Genomic DNA, 21,026 nt, shown 5'->3' with positions numbered 1-21,026 from the left:
CCCCTGTTGGTGGCTTTTGTCAGGTGCTGGGAGGGTGATCCTCATCCAGCCAAAGTGCTGTGCTGTTTTCCTTTGTCTGCTTAGAATTGGACTCCAAGATGCTGAAAGTGCCCTGCCAGAAGTGCAGCTCCAGAGGCATTCTCTGAACCAGAACCTGTGTCTGTAGCTGGCAGATTTGGTGGCACTGAGAGTATCAATTATGCACGACTGAAATGAAGTGTATTTTAGTAGCAGATAGCTGAAAAGCCTTGCAATGTATTCCTAATTCAGTGGCATTGCCCTGAGCTACTCTGAGGCCTCTTTTTTAAACTCAGACATTAGCACAAAGCACACCTCTGACTGCAGGCATTTAAAGATCAACAAGGGCCGAAAAAGCTTTTAAGATCCAATGAAACCAGGAAAACAACGACATTTCCTTTCAGTGTCAGGTTAGATTGCCTTCTTATGAGTGCAGCTATTTCAGGTACAGAGTGCTTGGTGGTTTGGGTCTTGTTGTGTGAGGAGAGTGTTCCCCAGAAAACATCTGTTTCTTTCACCTGCAAACCGCAATGTGCTGTGATGAGGCAGGACTGTAGCCACAGGGACCCAGGGGGACGAAGGAAATCTGGCTCAAAGGGATGAGCACGGCTTTCTGAAACATGGTATCAAAAAGAGCACTTAAAAGGAGAGAGTGCTTTTAGAGCACAGATACACCACAAACTGGGCAGGTCAGGTTGCCTGGAAGCCTGAGTTCTCTGGGCCTGCTGATACTGTTTCTTAGCAGCACTGTTTGTCTTCGCTCAGAACAAGAGAACTTTATGGTTTTTTCCACAATGGTAAAATGTTCTGCTTTTCCATGAGATAACAGTAAATCCCCCTGTCATCTGTAGCATCTAAAATCTGTACATGCAATAGAGCTGCTGCTTTCCATTCTGTGGTCACATCTTCATTTTTAACTCGCTGTTGAAGTTCAGGTGTAGCTCTCATGCATGTACTACAGGTTTAGTATTACACCCTTGATTAGTAAAACTATTTATAGCAGGTTTTAAGCCAACAGATCGTGTAATGTTAATATTATGCTGTATACTTATATGCATGTGTTTTATGCACCAAAATAACTCTTCATTCATTCAAAATGGAAAAGAAGTGACATTATCTTAGAAGGTAGGGAATTACACATTAAAATCATACATGGTGCCTCCCTTTCTCCTGTGGGGAAGGAGATGACTTGGGGATGTCAGTGTGCAGCAGCAATGGCTCTGTCTGTGCTGGTGCCCTTGGTTCAGCCTGTCAGGATAAATCCAGGTTTATCTGTGTGCTCTGGCTGGGATGGGAGGCCCCTGCTGACCAGGGAAAGGCCAGGGTTGAGTTTGTCTGCACAGAGCGAGGGGAATGGCCAGCCCTGTGTCAGCCTCTGGAAAGATCACAGAGTGCCTCATTCCCAGGCTGGTGCTGCAGAGGACTGTGACAAAGGATAATCCAGTCCCTGTGCTGGCTGCAGCCACAGCGTGGATGGGGTGTGATGCACACAGGCCTTGTGGCCTAAAAATCCAGAGCAAGTGGCTCTGGGCATGCAGGGAGAGGAAAGCTTTCCGTGGGGTGGGATTCAGCCATGTAAATGAAATAAATGCTCTTCTAAGGGCTGCTTTTCTGTTCTTTCAGAGGATGACATGAACAATTACATCAGTCGATACTACAACGAGCCCAGCAGTGGTGAGTGTTGCTCACAAACACAAACGTGAGTGATTTGTTTGCATTGCCTTGTGTGCTGTGAACCAGGTAAGACTGGGCAGTGCTGTAGATCTGTCCTGGAAATGAAACCCACCACAGGGCCTTCTGCTTTGGTCCATGGAAGTGTGTGCCAACAGTCATGCAAGGCCCCAAGTTTGCTCTTGGAAACTTGTGTATGTAACTCAGGATAGTTCAGAGATCTGGCAGGGGTTAATTCCCTGTAGCTGGGCTGTCTAGCTCACAGAGCACTTCAAATGGATCTGAGGATGAACGGTAGGGACAAAATAAATGAAGAGAAAAGAAGTGGGGAGACAGCTTAGCCCAGCACCACGCTGGGAACCTTTCAGAAAGGTTAAACTGAATGGTGGGAAACCTCAGCAGCTGGGCCTGACCCGAGGGCAGCCTTCAAATGGATGTTCCTGGCAGGAGTCCTGCTGGCAGGGGGGGTTCCTGCCGTGCTGGGGGCTCTGCACAGCCCTGCTGGGCAGAATGGGGGCCTCTGCCCATGCTGGGGGCTCTGCAATGCCCCAGCCCTGCCCAGCCGGGGCTGGCCGTGCTCTGGCTGCCAGCACAGCAGGGCAGGGGAGCTGAGGAAGGCAGGCTCTGACAGGTGGGGGTGTGCACACCCCTCTTATCAATATAACATTTTGTATATATATTAAAAATGTGTGTGTGCTTAAATATAATGTGTTATAACTGTATATCTCTACATACATATTCCCATATATATACAGGGTTAGAGGAAAGAAAACTAAGTGTGTGTGCCTGCATATGCATGTAGATAGAATATACACAAGGTGTGTGTGTATATATATACATATATATGCATTTATGTGTGTATATATACATAAGTAGAATGTATTACATACTTTATATGTAGTATGCATACATAGTGAAATATATGTGTATATATAGATATATTTCTCTATATAAGGATATGCCTAGTATATATATAATGTATGTGTATGTATATAAATATATACTGTATTCTGTATATCCATATATATAGATATACATATCTGTATACACACACGAACCCAGATACAGATACATGGATAAAGATGTAAGTAAACATACACTTGTTTGTACATGTATATATGTAATGTATCATATATGTCTCTCCAAACATACACACATCCCCATATTGGTATTATGTAAGCAGATTTATATACATATAAAGGTATTTTTGATTTTGTGTCTACATATAGGTAGAGCTTTATCTAAATATAAAGATGTGGGAAAGACTGTGTCTCTGTACATACTGAGATATTTTATTAGAATGCATATATTAAATGTAGAAGGGAGTGTGAGAGGAGAGATGGTCAGAATATATGTGTATATACTATAGAAACGTGTATATATTACAGGGATGAAAATATCTCTCTGTATAATGTATTATATATCTTTAATCCTGTATATAAATGGAAATAGATTCATATGGAACTGAGGCTACATAAATACTAACCAGAAGGGAGTGTGAGTGTCTGGTTGTAAGCCCAGCTGGCATTCAGTGGGATCCAGGCAGGCTGGAGAGGGAAGCTCCTGAACACTCCCAGCACTCAGTGGGGCCAAGGGGAAGCCTGGCCCTGTCCCCGGGCACTCCCCAGCACCAGCCCCGGCCGGGGATCGAGAGCAGCTCTGAGGAAAAGGCCTGGAGCTGCCTGCCCCGCTCTGCCCCGCCTGCACAGCCGGCCCCATCAGGATCAGCATCAGCATCAGCAGGACGTGGAGCTGCTGCAGCGAGTCCGAGGAGGCCCCGGAGCTGCCCTGGGCCAGGATGGCAGCGCTGCGGGGGCGAGGCCCTGGCACAGCCCCGTGGCAGTGCCCAGGGCCAGGCTGAGCACCCTGGGATGGTGAAGGTGTCCCTGCCGTGGCAGGGGTGGCACTAGGTGGGCTAGAACCACCAACCCAAACCATTCGGTGACTCTATGAGCACAAGGATATTGTATTGAGTATCTACACTGTGTCACTGGGCAGACAGATGTGCTTGCTGAGGATGGCTTCTGTGTATGTTCATTGATCAGGATATGTGCATATGGCTGCAGTATTGTCACGTGTATTTAAAGATCTGTAAAGGCATTTGTACATGTTTGTGTCTGTAGATTTATGTTTTATATGCATTGCATTTATATGCGTGTGCATATAGAGCTGTAATGTATGGTGTATCTGCGGCCACATGCATAGATGGAGAGCTGTGTGCTTGGATATGACTGTGTGGTCTGTATATACAAACATGCAGTCTGTACACAGTTCCAGTGTGGCATACATGTATGTCTATCCCACATATATGGGGATAGACACATATTTATAGATGTGTAAGAGAAACTGTATATTCAAATTTTATATATCTTAGGCCTTATAAATCAAGGGAGTGTGAATGGCTATATACATGTATTTTTAATATGTATCATATGTATGACATAAATATGGATCTATCTCTGTATCATGTATATATATTATTAATTATATCCCCATATATATAAATACCCCACATAGACACAAATGGGAAAAAGTGTCTATATATTTTCTTTTAAAACATAATTATATATATTTTAGAATGGTGTATAAGACTGTGTGCATATACATCTCTTTTTAATCTATTTTATGCATGTTATGTGTATATCTTACATATCAAAAATATATACTTGTTTTTCTATAATTATATAACCACATGGAATTTTATATAGAGGCTTATCCTATATCTGTATAAATGTATAGAAGCTATTTATGCATATATATGCAGACAGATAGAAAAACAGGTAAAGATCTGTGTACTACTTTAGTATTTTGTATATGTATAAATACAAGTAAAGATATATATACATACAGGGAGAGATATATGTGGGGTAGGCATGTGAGAGCCTGTTTAAATATGTATATGGTTTATACATTAGAAAGGACATTAGTGTGTATATAGAGACATATGTATTATATATAGAATATGTGTACATATGTAGATATATTATGAAGGGGAAACATAGAGAAACAGATGCATAGAGATAATTCCCTCTAAAAATATGGATGTCTACATATAAAGCTATGTATATGGGTATATAAAGTCTGTACATATGTATGTGTGAGAGAGAAAGCCTATGAATCCATAGACACATGAATTATATAGAGAGCTATTTAAAAAACGTACACACAAGCATATAGAGGTATAAAGTATTGATTTTATTCATGTCTATCCCTCTACGCACATCCCCAAGCTCTACAGGACTATATAAAAAGATGTATGAATCTATACATAGGTCTAGGGTATGTAAAAAGGGGAAGGTGTGAGGGACCATGTCTGTGAATATACATATATAATGTGTGTTCACATATAGCAATGATGTATTTCATATTTGTATCCCTGTATATATACATTCCACATATGCATATATGTGAGTCTGTGTGTATGTCAGCATTACAGATATATACACTGTATCCTATGGGGCAGATACACACGTATATTCCTCCATCTCTGTGGATAAATGAATATGTAAATTTGGGGGGGACATCCTGTATATACCTAGGTATTTTTTGTGTGTGTGTGTGTGTGTGTGTGTGTGTGTGTGTGTGTGTGTGTGTACAGAGAGATATGTACACAGGTGTATGGTAATGTTTATAGATGTATATCCCCCACTGAGAGACACTAAAAGGGGGAGGCAATATAATTTTACATGTACAATATGTATCATTGGTGTTATGTATCATGTACTATATATGTATATCCTTATAGCTGCAGTTGCTGTGTATGTGCACATAAATTTATAGGTGTGTATATGTGTGTGTGTGTATGTACATATACTGGCATATGTGGGGATTTGTGTTCTGTTTAAGGAAAGCAGAGGGAGTATTGTGTGTTCCATGTACCAAAAGTCCGTATGACTGTATGCTCTGTATGCTATATTTTACAGGGGACTCCATCCATGTACACATTGCCTGTATGAATGTGTACAAGACCCTCTGTGTGTGTGTGCCTATATATATATATATATATATATAAAAAAGGTATATATAGACATATCCTATTTATTTACAGTTGTGTGTGTATATATACACAGGTCCCTTGATATTAACCCCCATTATACAAATAGCAATAAAGATATATCTAAGTTCCCAAGTAAAGTTACAATGTATTTTTAATACATATTTGTATATAAATGCATGCATCTTATAAATAAATATACACACATAGAGAGGTGGGATCTTTGTAATTTAGTAATAAATAATTATATATATTTAAGGGGTAGGTTATGTATTAGAATGTGTGTGTGTGTGTATACATATGTGTGTGTAAAATATTCTTTATGGAGCTCATGTATGCACATATTGCCCATATCTGTAAGGAGACATCTAAGGATTATGTGTATAAAAAAGGGAGAGGGGGAGACAGACTGCATGTGTGCAGCTGTGTGTCCTACAGAACATGTATGTGCATGTATGTACAGGTGTACAGCACTGTTAGTGTTTGTGGATTTCCCTGTGTACCCCTGAATTCCTGTGTCACTCTCTAACAAGGTGTGTCTGTACACACATCTCACTGGCTGTGGGTAACACCTATCCCATGTAACATGTGTGTGTCTGGGTGTGCAGGTGTGGCTGCAGTGCATATCCTGATCTATACATTGTCCTTGTATGTGCACACAGTGACAAGTCTGTGCATTGCTACACAGGCTGTGCAGCTGCCCACAACAACGGGATGGAGTTAAAGAGGGCTACATAGTGCATCTATAAAATGGCTGCAGAGATGTAGGAATGATGCATTGTTGTGGGGGGGACCATGCACTACAGTGTGTGTGCATCTATATGCAGCTTATTATATATTATGTATTTTATATTGTATATTATACACACACACACTCCCTACATCTGTATGGAGAAGTCCATGCAGGTATAGGTTATATGAATTTAAACTGGGGCAGGCATATCTATGTAGGTGCAGATTGTATTATACATAGATATATATGCCTATGTATTCCCATAATAAATTTTGCTATTAAAGGGTGTTTCTATATAATTTAAAACATGTATAAAGACTGGAGGTGTCATGTAGAGCTATACAGTTATACATGTGTTATATGTATATCTTACATTATTTGATACACGTTTGATATATATTCCTGTATATACATTCCAGATTTATATATACACACCATAAGACATAAATAGTCATACACAAAGGTAAGTATACATGTGTGTAATTGTATACATTCCATTTAAAGTGTAACAATTACATTTTCAAACGAGGAGAACAACAACTGTCCTATAGGTAGTACATATATATGGTTTTATTTATATCTCTACTTAAGCATACACACGCAGACACACGGCTATGTATGTAGAAAATGTACATATGTGTGTAAAGGTCTAATGTATGGGTCTTTTATTTATATATATATATATATATATATATATATATATATATATATATATATATATACACACACACATATATACTTATATACATATATATATACATGTATATATGTTTGTATATATATATATATATATATATGTATGTATGTGCACAGATGTAGCTCTTCCCCGTATCTGTATGCTCTATATATAAAGATTAGGTATGTATAAAATTAAGTGGGTGAGACTGTGTAGATACACCTATGTGTTATATATGGGTGTGTCTGCACATGTGTAGAGAGAGGCATGTATTATTATATATTGATATGTATTGCCAGAGCCCCATAACATACTTGGAAGGCTGTTAAAAGGTACATGTGTGTATATATATTCACATAGATGGACATATCAAAAGACTAAAAGGGGGAAGGGGTGTTCATGTATAGGTAAAATGTATTCTGTATGTCTCTTTAACTGTGTTCCCCAGCCATACACACACAGTGAGAAATCTATGTATTTATATTTAAAGGTAAGTATACTTGTGAGTGAAAGCACAGGTGTTTTCTATTTATAGATAATTCTATGTATTTAAAGGGAAGGCATGTATTATTAGTCTATATATTATATGTATATGCAGTGTATCATATATGGATCTCTATATAGTCTAAAGATACAAATAAAAAAATATATCAATAAAATATGTCCATGAAGTTCTGGCATAGTCTGCCCAGCGAGGTGGTGGAGTCACCATCCCTGGATGTGGCAGTGGGTGCCAGGGTTTAGTTGAGATGTTTGAGCTGGGTGGACTCGATGATCTTGAAGGTCTCTCCCAGCCTGGTGATTCTGTGATAAATAGCTATGTAACTACAGAGATAGGGTCCTCTACAGGTATCATCTCCTACATATAGATCTAGCCAATAAATATACATAAATGTATGTATATTTATTGGCTAGATCTATATGTAGGAGATGATATATGTATATGTACAAGTATGTACACATTTCTGTAGAAAGGTACAGGGGTTGTATACATTTTTAGTGGTAGACAGCTGTATGCCTTGCAAGGGGGCACTGTATCTTGTGTGTGTATAACAGAAGGTCTGTATACAGTGAATTCCATATGGGGCTCATAGAGATATAATTCCTCATCTCTGTATCTAAAGCCCATGTGTATATAAAATAGGGTGGGGAGGGGGTGAGAGCCTCCATCTCTGCACCTGTGTATTGTGTGTAATAAATGTGTATGTTCATGTATGTATGTACCTGTATGCAGGTATGTGGCATTAGGGATGGCTGTGTATCCCTGCCTGTACAGCCCCAGCATAGATACAGGAGATACATAAAAGGCATGTGTGCATCATTTAAAGACTGGCTCAAGAGAGGAGGGCTGTTGATGTGTAGGTATAAATGTGTGTGTATCTGTATATCCATGTGGGCACACACCCACATACAGAAAAATGAGTACAATTGGGAGGGGGGGAGGGGTGGGGGGTTGCACACTGTGCAGCAGTAGCTGCTAATTCCAGGAATTTAAGGGAGGTACCTATTGCCTGTCCATGTACACAGGAGGCAAAATGGATGTAGATGCAGTTTCTTATGCACATGTACACACGAGCTATATGACTAAAGCTCTATGGTTGGTCTATATACACACACAGATCTAGGCATACAGTGTATCTCTATAAACAAACAGAGAAAGGGGCTGTATATGATACATACACATGTATGGCTCAGGGGGTCTGTGTGCTATGTGGGTGTCTCGGATGGCTCTGTGCCCATCCCTGTAGGTACAGAGCGTTGCCCATGGCATTGCTGTCGTTCTCTGTACCCTCTCAGCCACCTCTGTGCTCTGTCCCTGCAGACAGCGGAGTCCCCGATGCCGCCATCTGCGTGGTGACCACAGCCGCCATAGACGTGCACCGGCCCAACATCTCGTCGGAGCTGTTCACGGTGGAGGTGCCGCTGCGCCTGGGCAGCACGGGCACCTCGGCCAGCCTCACGTCGGGCAGCGCCTCCCGCTCCACGGCCAGCTCGGGCACGCGGGGCTGCAGCGAGAGCAGCCCGACCCTGGGCTCGTCCCCGGACTGCAGCGCGGCCTGCGAGGAGCCCCGGGCCCCGCTGGCGCCCGCCCGGCAGCGCGCGGTGCAGGAGCTGCTCTCGTCCCTGTCGGAGGAGGCGTGCCTGGCGCAGAAGGGGCTGGATCCCGTCAACCTGAAGCTGCCCAGCCCGGCCGGCTCGGTGGGGGCCAGCCCCGACCTGAGCCACCGGCTCAGCGTCTACAACCGCAGGAACCAGGAGAGCCTTGATGTCTTCCAGCTCAAGCCGCTCCTCGACTGCCCCCAGGGTGCCCCAACGATCGAGGACAAGTACGGGGCGCTGGGGCCCCCAGAGCCACGGCTGGGCAGGGTTCCCGAGGCATAGGACCCGCCTGGGCCATGGGGACTCCTGCACGGACACCTCACCACGCTGGCCACGAGGCTGCCACAGCTGAGGTGGCGGTGCTGAAGACACCTGTGGCATCTGCTGCAATGGCCACCAGCCTAGGGCGAGGCCAGCATCGCCTCTGCTCCCCTGTGCCTGTGGCACATGACCTACCTGCCCTGCCACCAGCTCTGGGCCAGCTGGGACCTACAGTGGCCATCTGGGAACAGTGGACCCTGCAGCACTCTTAGGGCAGTATGGACCCACAGGGCCTGGAGGGACAAACAGACTGTGCCGGGAACACCGTGGAACTTCCACCGGTCCAGGGCCAGCACGAGCCCCATGGTGCCAGGGGCAGGACAGAGCTGCTGGACAGCTTGGGCCCAGCCTGACCCTGCCCAGGGGCTGAGTGTGACTGGGAGGGGTGTGGAGATGGGAATAAACACTGACAAACCCATGCAGCCTCCTGCCTTGTAGTGCTCTTGCCTTCTTCTCTTACCTGCTTTCCCTGCCTTGCTTTCTTCCAGCCCACCACTCCATGTGCCACGCAACTGACCACCAAAAAAACCCCAACACAAGAAACAACCATCCCAGCACCGCAGTGACCGACCCCACCTCTTTCCAGTAAAATCCTTTATTTGTCCTTACTCCACAGTGCCAGGTCCCGTCACCAGCACTCACTTCTTCTTCAGGAGCTTCGTCATCTCCGGCACCGCCTGCAAACACCAGTGCCAGGGTAGTGCACGTTCCCCTCTGACCCCCACAGAGTGACCCTGTGCAGTTCCCAGCCCTGCACTTACACTGCCCACCCTCCCACCCAGCACAGCACTCCAGGCTCACAGCACTCCCCACTTCTCTCCTGCTGAATAAAGCCTCTTAATTATTTAAGAGAGCTACATTTCCATTAGGTGGAAATAATGCATTCGTACAAAATTTATTAAGGAAATTGTCTACATGGTGTTTCTTCAGAATGTGACTTTGTCTCAGGCTCACAAAGAGGCCCGTGCTCACCACGGAGGCAGCGGGCATCATTTCAGGAATGGCATTAAGTGCTGGCACAGTTTCTGCCCATGCCTCCACAGAGCCACTCCCGCCACACACACGTGTGGCCACACACAGGCACTGGGACAGGGCTGGCTCAGAGCTCCAGAGGGAACTGCAAGCTCCTCCTGGGCATCAGCCTGTGAGGCAGCAAGCCCAGGCAGAAATAATCACACCTCCTGCCAACTCTCTACTTCCAAACTTTATGAAGCTTAAAAATACATGCAAGCACCTCTGTGTGGTCATTTCCAAAGTGGTTCAACCTCAGGAAACCAGAACTGAGGGAACTGAGGCAGGCTGGCTGTGACACCCCCCCAAGACAACCTACTTTCAGGGTTTTGATTTTAAGCATGCAAATCATGACATCAGAAAGCAAATCTTTAAACAACAGACACCCTCACACAGACATGGTTAGCACTCATTGGATTATATTATGTAAGCCCCTGTCAGCTCTCCCAAAGTTACCCTTACATGAAGTTTAGCCTCACCTGAAATAAATCTGCTACCAGTCCATAGTCTGCCACTTGGAAAATTGGAGCTTCTGGATCCTTGTTAATAGCAACAATGGTCTGCAAGCAAAGTTAAAGCACCATATGAATCTAGATATTGATCATCCTCTGGGGCTGGATTACAGGGCCAGGTCTTAGCCAGGAAATGGGCTGTATTCTCTCCAAGCCCCCAGAAGCAGAACATTTATCTGGGCATTTAATATTTTTCCATCTCAAAAACAAGTGCCTCCTTCCCACAATCCCCCTGAAAAAAACCCCCACACATCCATCCTTCCCTGCTCATCATACACATCTCTTCTATCCTTCCCTGTAGAAAAGCCTAGAAAAAAAATTTACTACAGAGGATTATCTGCACATTCTAAGCTGCACCACTGCAGAACTAACCTGGAGGCAGCAGTTACAACAAGCACAATACAGCCCTGCCTAAAGGTCTCTGTACTTACAATGGGACAGCATTTAGTTTGTCACACAGGAGAAAACAGCACAACAAATCCCCACACAATGATCCAGAAAATGTCTTGGTTTAAACCCTGCCCTACACTGAATCATCCTAACTGCCTGTGACAGCTCCTAGCAAGATCAGCATGGCTGGGTGTCCCCATCAAAACCTGCAACAGGCTGGGAGCACTCTGCAGAGTAAGGGAAAGGAACCCTGAAGCAAAGGTAGCAGCTCCCAGAAGGAGCCTTGCACCAAGCAGGGGCCTGGAGCACAGACTGGGGCAGTGCCAGAGGGACAATGGCTGGGGACAGCTGTGACCCTGACTGCCACACCCAGGGAACCACAACTCCCTGCTCTGTTCTACTGCCTCCACTGAAAATCCAACAGAATTATTGGCATGGGAAGCAGGGGCCTAGTGGCACTAACAGAGAAACGTTTACAAACCCTGTGGTTTTAGGCCCCCAGCAATGTCATTTCTTGGCCATTTGTCCCCTGAGAGTCCCTGCAGAGGACTCCACCACAAATGCCAGTGGGCAGTGCCCAGAGCATTGCCCTGCCCTCTGGCCAAGGACGTGCAAGTGCTGCAGCAATGCTGCCCTTGAAATCATCTCCCCAGAGCTCTCCTCCTTTACAGTTTTACTGCAGTTACCCCTCTTTGCAAATGCAAGGCTCCCAGACAAGCTGCAGTGCAGGGAGCAAATCCAGGCTGTGATCCCTGAGAAAAGCCTTTCTCTGACCCTTCTGAGGCCCTGCTATTCCTTGCAGAACCATCCACAGGGGCTGATGCTGAAGCCCAGCCAAGGCCAGCACCACAGGGGCTGCCAGCTCTGTCCTTACCACAAAAATCATTAACAAATTGCTTGCAAAACTGTCTGAAGTTTTGGTTTGGCAGCTTAGTCCTTCCTCTGCCTCCTCTAGCTGAAGTAACTTCAGTAAGATTTGGGTCCCTACCTCATTGCTAACTCAGGTGAGCAGCAAAAGCACCACCCTGCTCACAACACAACTTGGTGAGTTAAATCTCTGAGTAAGAAAAGATAGGGAAACTCTCACGAGGGAATTAGAAATAAGGAAAGAAAGCAACAACAATTCTTCACGTCTCCTCAAAAGCTGCATTTTCTACCTTGCTGTAAAAGAACAAATAAATTATACATCTCACTTGGTAGAAAGCATCTGACTGCTTTGGAAAACATATCCTGAAGTGTGCAAGTTCACAATGCCAGATAATTCAGAGTGCTGAGGGAAGACAGGGGACGCTCCAGAGAGCTCCCTTGGCTGCAGAATTCTTTGTTTGGGAAAACTGGATCTTCTCCATAACTACCCCACCTAAATGTCTAGCTGAAAGGAAGACAGAACACATTCCAAATACCAGTAACTGAATCTGAATTTTACAACAGATACATTAGCTTACGCTAAAAAACTCAGATATGGGAGAAGTTGAAGGGTTACATAAGCATCTCATATCAACAAATTTCACCTGTCATTATTTGTTATAGCAGAATACCTCAAAATATCAAACACACCTTTGGAAAAGCCCTAAAAGCAGAGGTTTTGCTGTTACAGTACAGGTGAATATCACTGCTCAGTGTTGTTGTAACAAAGGAAATTCTGGATTTTCAAGTCAGAGGTTCCCAGTGCTGCTGGCACTGGGCTAAGGTAGCAAATGAACACAAAGAGGGTCACATCAAGCCTATGCAGCTTCCAACAGGCAGTTCCCAGGCAGGGGCTGCTGCTCAGCCCACCTGCCCATGTCCTCACTCAGCCAGGGGCACAGCTGGAGCCTGAACTGCTGCAAACAAAGCTCCAGACAAAGCCACCTGTGGCCCAGCAGTGTCACAGGAGCCCAGGTGGCCGTGGCAGCTGTGCTGTGTGTCCAGTGCTGTGCCTGGACTCTCCCTCTGCTGCACTGCAAGCAGGAATATGGCAGAAGCTGTGGCAGTGCTGTTCACCAGAGCCCTTGGGAATACCCTGCCACAGTTCCCACTTCTCAAGAGACACCTTCACCTCTGCCATCAAACACCCTTAACATCTTGAATTTTAGTTGGTTTTTCTCCACTGCATCAACTAATGCTGACACCACTCATGTCCCTGCTTTTAGAAAGCTTATAATTCCCCCCCCCAGAATATTTATATAATACATGAGAAATAAAAATGGTAAGAAAGCAGAGATCATCCTTCCACACAGGCTGGTTTTGAGGACAATTACCAGTCACAAACTCACTGGTCTGTTGCTGGTTAAATACAAAAAAACTACCTGAAAAGTTTTGAAACCCTCTTCCTTAGCTTTATAAACTATTCAAAACTGTGGCTTGGTTAAGGTCATTCTCTGAAAATAGAAAAAAAAAAACAACACATAGCCTTTCTAAAAAATTACTGAGGGAGGCAGGACCTCCAGTTTTTGATGTCTGCCATTTGATAGTATCAATCAGGTAACTCTGCTCCTCTTCTCAAACACTGCACTGTGGGCCAAACTGGCAATTCCAATTTTGGATTATTTGCTCTGGCAGCTAATGAGTTAAACCTTTTAAAGTTTTACTGCCATTTTATTGCAGGTTTCCATTTGAATGGCTAAATGCAGGAATGTCAGAGACATCTTTTACTTTATGGAATAGTAAGTTCATAATTCAAATTGTGCATTGTTATGCATGAATTAATATGTCATAGTCTGGAATTAAGGCAAATGGAACTATTGTATAGAATTCAGGCATTTGTGCTTTGGGTGGGTTTTTTTAAACAAAGTCAATTAGCTGCTTCCACTGATCACTGTGGGTTGCAGTGCAAAGGTTTTGCTACTGCATGAGATGTTTTGCCACAGTAGCTTTTTTTGTCAAAGAGTGTTTTAAAGCAGCAGGAATACCAAAACCATCTAAAGCACTGATGTAAAAGCAAGGGAGTCAGCTCACTTCCCTCCTCAAAAATCTCTTCTAGTACATCCACCTTCACATACCTTGCTGTCTTTCATTCCAGCCAAGTGTTGGATTGCTCCAGATATTCCCACAGCAATGTAAAGTTCCTGGGAAAAAACAAGAGACAGACATTTTTGGTCTCCATACCACAGTCTCACTAAGTTCTCACAAACCTTAATCAACTCAATTACATGCAGCAGTTTTTACATTACAGTAGCTTCCAGTACTAAAGGCAGCTGATGGTTGGTTCCCTTCCCCACCTGGGCATGCAATGTGACTGCAAAAGGAGAATCCCAAAGGAGCACAGACAGATTAGGGGAAAAAAAATAAACAAAGTCTGCATCAAAAACATCCACCATGCTCAGCTAAAGGCCAGGGCAATCCATGTTCACCACCACCCTGGAGATTCCCAGTGCAAATATTAGGGAAGAGAACCTACAGATGGGTAATGCAGCTGCCTGAAGAGCAAAGCAGGGCTCTTCAAAGCCCCTCAGAGCCTTTACCTCAGACAGAATGCTCAAAGGTGAAATGAGGTGTGAGGCCTTTGAAAGATTCCCTTTAGAGCAGGATGAACCTCTGAGGAACCCCAGAGGGCTGGTGCCCTGTCCATGCCCACCTGCACTTTGTGTTCCTCACCCAGCCCTCCCAAAGCCTCCCTTCCCCACCCACTGCCCACTCCCACACAGGATGGGTACACAAGGCACACCAGCTACACCAACACCTCTGCACTTTGGGGCTTCCACTTTTATCTCCAAAGAGCCTTACAGTCAAAAGAGATTGCAATTTATAGGTAAATAACTCTGTGTCAGCTGTTTCATTCACAGCTGAAAACTATTACCTCTCCTTGGGCTGAAAGTCATCCATTCTGTCACCCACCCAAACCCATCCATTCCATCATCCACCCAAAACCAAGGGTATTTCAGGGCCCTGGCAGTTCTTCCAGTCAGAGCTGGACTCTTCAGCTAACTAATATTACAGAAGAAAACTAAGAAAAGTACTTTTCACCAGCTCATTCAATAACAGAAAATTAACACCTAAATTTAGTTAGGGGCTCACCTACCAAAAGCAGTCAAAAAGTGGTACTTCACACGTGCTTAGAAAAGACACAGCCCCAAATACTAACATAATTTCTCTTTTAAAAATACCAAGGGTATTCCTTATCTAAGAAAATATAAATCTGATTTAACTCAATAAATAATATTGGGGGGCCACAGGGAGGGTAAGAGGATCAAAACCAATCTTAGCACTGTGCAGCTCAAACTGCCTTACAGTTAAATGGCTTTTAGCATGGCAGAGCCAAGCCCAGCTGTGGGACATGCACAGAGCTGCACAGGAGTGGCAAACCAAGGTGTTCACACACAGACCCACAGAGGCTTCTGCCATACAGGGCTCAAAGACATTACAGCAATTAAAGAAAAAATGCTTTCTCTTCTTTCTCCAACCACAGATTCTGCTCACAGTGGTTTTTTAAATAGGAATAGATAAATGAAATTTATGAAGTTCTTCTGTATTTTTTTAAAAAACTCTCTAGTGTAAAAACTGAAGGGGAGGGGGAATAAAGCAGAAATAAAGTATTTCCTATCAAAAAGGCTTCCTTTGAATCATGGAATCCAGTCCATGTCCTTCCACAAAACCACACAGCTGGTGAACACACTCAGAAACTCCTTGGCCTCAGCAGGCTTTTACCAAGTGGATTACTATTGGAGGTCAATCCATTTTAACCACAGCTGCAATGTAACCTAATATGTCCACATTAGAACTCATGGTAAGAATGCAATATTTTAATTATACCAAATAAAAGAACAGATGTTACAGGAGAAATTATTCTAACATCATGCTGTCTTTAATACAAGCTCTTTTTAAAGACACATTACTGTAATTTGATTTTTTTTAGAGCAATTCATTAAGTGCCAGTCATCCAGACTACCAGATACTCTTATCAGTCTGCTTAACATTGTGAAGTTCAATCTTTGGAAAGAATCCAGCTAACCAGGAGCCAGATGCCTATGAATATATTCTATTAAAATATCTAGGAAAGACAAGGATGTTTCATTAAAAGGACATTTGTAAATCACCAGGCTTGTCTAAAAGCACTTATTATGCCTCTAGGCCATGGCCTTGCAGGTTATGTGCTCTGGGCTCCCTGGTTCAGACAAGTGGTGCTGCCAGGCAGCTCCAACCCTGACAGGAGATCACCTCAGCAGTGATTTCACAGAGAGCACACAGGACAGCAGGTTCTTAGCAACACTTCTGTGCTGTCAAAGGGACAGGACTGCTGAAATCTTAGTTTTAATCTATTCTGCAGTTCAGTAGAAGGGACCCAAAGGACCCACAATGTCTAAATGATAAAGCTTCAGGACTGTTCACTGCTGTCCTGAGGAGAATTCAGCTGGTCATCCAGAGATGACATAAAGCACTGAGAAATTCAAATCTTTATTTCTTTTCAGAGTAACAACCTTGTTGTGATGCTTTCCCTGAAATCAGTAACTTCTGTCAGGCCTTTTGCTGAGTCCTGTCATTGCTGTGTCAAAGTTCCCCGGTGAGGAAGGGAAGCAGAAAGCAGCAGGGTACCCCAGGGCAGGGTCACTTGCAGAGGGTACCCCAGGGCTCTGCCATGCTAAAAGCCCTTCACTGTAATGCAGTTTCAGCAGCACACACAGGGCAGCACAGGACAGGCTCTGCAAGGAGCTCCTCTGGGCAGGACACCCAGCCAGGCACAGAGCAGATGAACCCAAGGCTGGGTCACACCTCTCAGGGGCCAGATGTGGCTTTACACCAACGTCACGTTCCCGCTTTTTGGAACCCTGGAAGCTGCTCTAATTACTGCTGCCAGGCACAGCCCCCAGTTAGAGGCACTTAGAGCAAAGTCCAGGCCATGGAGCAGCATTTCTCAACTCCCTAGAGCTGGGCACAGGCAGATTTCCACTGAAGGGCTGCTGCCAGCACTGTACCACAGGAGAACAGGCAGCAAAACAGCACACACATATTCCAGAGCAAAGGCTACACAGCACTCTGAACACATGAAGTGCCAAAAGCAACTGAAGTCAAGGAAGTAAACGTTTTGGTGGTATATGGACATGACATCAGCTTAGAAAATTGCCTTGGCTCTCAGGAACTTCATTTCACACAGGAAATACTGTACAAACATCACAGCCATGCCACAAATATTTTTATGAAGTTGCTGGCAGACATCAGCACAGGGAAAGGACACCAGAGAAGAGAGCTGGTGGCAAGGAAGAGCAGATGGAGGGAACACAGTGCACAGGACAAACAGGCAGGACTCTGCAGAGCAGAGCACAGGGAGGCACCATGGGCAGGTACCAAACACTCCACATGTGCTGCTGGGAGGGCTCAGTACACCAGGAGATGGGAAGCACCCACGAGGCTTCTCCCAAGGGCACAGCAGCAGCCCAAGGTGTCTCTGCCAGCCCAGAGGCCAAGGGGCTTTATCTGCCCTGCCACACGTCCTGCACAGTGCTGGTGCCAGGCAGGACCCTCACACACACCTCCAGGTTTATAACCACAGACTTGCATCACAACCACCCTAAAAACCCCCACAACTCCAACTCCCAAACTGATCCTATTCAAAGTCAAGATTCCAAATCAAAAATCCACTTTCTCAGTTGCTAGTTAAAGTATTCACCTAGATTTATATTTATCCAACAGAAATGGCTGTAGTATGTCTTAGAGTCATTACACGCTAATCATTAAAATGAAAAAAAAATCCTCCTTGGCTATTTCCTAAACTCTATTTCTGCCTCAGACATAGCCAATTTATTCACTGGCAGATTTCACATGCACCAATCTGCACACCTGGCCCCAAATCCATACAGCCAGTTACTTGCTGTTTGGACAAATGCACAGGAGTGCTGCATGTGGATGACTGCAATTACCAAAATACCAGTGCAGTTATTTTCCTGTGCATACAGACTCTTGCAATTATTTATAGAATAATTTGTGGCATATGATATTACTTCATTTATACTTATGAGAATATTTAAATATGCCTTAGGCTGCCTTGGGGCAGGTAAGGGACATCTGCTTAAGAGAACTACAAGAACAGTTTTTATTTCAACTCCAGAGCCCCTGAATGGTGCTGTGAGAGCCCACAGGGCAGCCACGGGTGCCCATAAGCTGAGGTAGCTCCTTTGCAAGCATGTTGTCAACTGCTATTGATTTTTATGACAATTTTTGAATTATGTTGAAAACCTCCAACACACACCAATTTATCATCCTACCAATGGCATGCTTTTAAACAGGCCATTTTAATAAACCCCTCTGGCATACACACTGTTTTTAAAGGCAGCTCAGATATTTTATTTTCTTTGCAAGAGTGAAAGGACAATGAAATCAGAAAGAAATCTTTGTGATCAAAATGGCTTTGTACAAGAGACTCCTTCCAATTACAAGCTATTAGGCCAATAAAATATTTTCTGGCTTGACAGTAGTTCATGCCTGCTACACTGTACCTCACACACTTCTCCAGGACGTGCAGCTGAAGGCAGTCCATGCAGGAAGCACACATCACTAAACCAGAGCCCAACTGCAGCTTCTTTTTCACTTTAAGAACCTTTGATCAGCCAAGCTGTGTAATTACTCTTAAGCATGGCTAGGGTGTCTGCTGGAGTGCAGGGCCATACAGCATTTTTTTCCCTCTCTCTCCAGGGAAAAGCACATCAATTGCTTTCAGCTAAATGCACTCACATATGAATATTTTAGTACAATTTAATGTTTCTGCACCAACCCCAAAGGAGCAGAGCATCAATTTGTGAACATAGTTTTCTTGGAGTTAAAAGCTACACTGGATAATGCAGGATGAAAGGGGTTGTCAATCCTTAGCTTTTTAGCAAGTCAGAGAAAGACAGTCTGTAAATTCAGTCCCAGCTGCATACAAACAGCTCTCTAAAGTTTGCCACCATAAAGCTACTTTTCAACAACAGAGAATTATCAGAGGAGATATTCCAAAAACAATTTCCCAAGCACAGTTGGTTTTCCCAATGCTATTCCCATCTGCCACCTACCTAAGAGCCCCAGCCATTTATACCATGCAAAGTGCACCTGCTGGGCTGTTAATAACACCCACAAACCTGATGGACAAATAACACATTCCTACAAAGCTGAAGAGAGCAGAAATGATGTACCATGCTTTTGAAGAGAGAAACTATGCTATCTCAATATTCCCTTGTATGTGCAACAAATGAGGAAGAAATTAAGATCTTATCAAAGAGTAGAACATTTTTTTTAAGAAAGTACAATCCAGACAAGAGAAGTGACAATTCTCATGATGCCAAGGGAACGAATTAGTTTGTTCTGTTGTTAGTAATTTTAGGTAAGGGCCAGAGAACAAAAAAAAAGAAAAATACTAGAATAAAATATTCCTTGTTTCACTTTCCTTATGCTTCCTCACAAGAGAGTGAAGGGAAACAGCAGATAAGCTAATCTGAACAAGCAAAGGATCCCTAAGAAAATGCTGGGAAGGAATTAAGACTCAAGGACAGTTAGCATTCACTTATTACAAAGAAACAGAAAACACAGGAATGATGTCAATGATGTGATACTGTGCCTCTCCCTACCTGCTCCTCCCAAAGCAAGATGACTACTAAGTGCTAAAAAGCAACTCATTACAGTGAAAGGGATGCTCAGGAAAATACTGGGGGCACAGAGAGGCTCAGAAAGGATCCCATCCTCTTCTAGAAGGATGGAACAAGAATTCCAGCATTCTCACACAGCTTTGGTGCCTTTCCAGTGAACCAACATCTCACTCCTCAGTGTCCCACCTGAAGCTGCAGCTCTCACATGCCTCTTTTCCTCTCATTATTCCTGTCAATTCCTGACAGTTGTAAACTGCCTCCCTTGTGAAGTTCCTTCCATCTCTTACAGCCAGAGAGCTCTTCCACCATGAAGCCAAGCAGTTTCCTCCTGGCCATCACATCAGACCCACACTGAGCTCCCCTCCACCCCGCCCACAGGAGCTTTCTCAGTGCATGCACCCACCTTCTGTGCATCATGCCACATTCTAGCACAAGCATTTCATCCAGTGGCAATTATTGCTACATCACATATTTCCTAACTTGGGCCTTCCTGAGTTTTCCATCTCAGTTTCTTGCCATCTATTAGTGTTTTCTACCCAATGTTGAAAGTAACAAGACAGCAGCAACTGAACACCTTAAAATACAAAAATAAAATTAAAAAAAGAAAGTAGTTTTGCCAGCTAGGAAATCCTACAGCAGAAACTAAGGCAGTTCTACAGTTAGACCCTGAAAGAGCCCCAATTTTAGAAGAGTGAAGATTTAAACTCTGCAGAGATTAAATCAGAAGGACACCTTTCAGGCAGCAGCTGATCCTTCACAAGGACAGAGGATAACAAAATACACACACACTTGCCAAGAAAAGCACCTCTCAGTGTCACTGAGGTTCTGGCTGTTCTCTGGGGACAAGAAGCTGAGTGTGAGATAATCCCAGTACAAGCCCACCTGCCTTCAAAACCCGAGGGAAGAATATAATTCATTAGAACAGGCTGCAAGGGAAAGCCTAGGAAAGCATGGAACAGTTTGGGCATTCAGGGACAGCTGCAGGGGCACTGCAGGGCAGGATTCCCCACCTGCATCATGGATGCTGCACAACAAGTGTCTTGCTAATTATGCCTTGGGTAAGAAAAGC

The 21,026-nt window shown here is 44.0% G+C and overlaps 2 protein-coding genes across 6 annotated transcripts in view; one reads left to right on the top strand and one right to left on the bottom strand.

Annotated features, from left to right (window-relative positions):
• TMEM266 (transmembrane protein 266) overlaps positions 1–9,931 on the top strand; it is a 104,516-nt gene extending 94,585 nt beyond the window's left edge. For all 5 annotated transcript variants that reach the window (XM_063169476.1, XM_063169475.1, XM_063169473.1 and 2 more), the window contains 2 exons: positions 1,642–1,692; positions 8,915–9,931. In XM_063169476.1, coding sequence (XP_063025546.1) covers positions 1,642–1,692; positions 8,915–9,474 — 611 coding nt within the window. In that variant the 3' untranslated portion in view covers positions 9,475–9,931. The remainder of the gene's footprint in view (positions 1–1,641; positions 1,693–8,914) is intronic.
• Positions 9,932–10,092: 161 nt separating this feature from the next.
• ETFA (electron transfer flavoprotein subunit alpha) overlaps positions 10,093–21,026 on the bottom strand; it is a 29,080-nt gene continuing 18,146 nt past the window's right edge. Inside the window, exons 10-12 of the mRNA XM_063169479.1 lie at positions 14,408–14,473; positions 11,004–11,084; positions 10,093–10,190 (exon numbers count right to left, since the gene is read on the bottom strand). Coding sequence (XP_063025549.1) covers positions 10,152–10,190; positions 11,004–11,084; positions 14,408–14,473 — 186 coding nt within the window. The 3' untranslated portion in view covers positions 10,093–10,151. The remainder of the gene's footprint in view (positions 10,191–11,003; positions 11,085–14,407; positions 14,474–21,026) is intronic.

Source organism: Melospiza melodia, chromosome 15 (assembly GCF_035770615.1).
Source record: "Melospiza melodia melodia isolate bMelMel2 chromosome 15, bMelMel2.pri, whole genome shotgun sequence".
Lineage (NCBI taxonomy): Eukaryota > Metazoa > Chordata > Aves > Passeriformes > Passerellidae > Melospiza > Melospiza melodia.
This window is presented reverse-complemented; position numbering and strand designations above follow the sequence as displayed.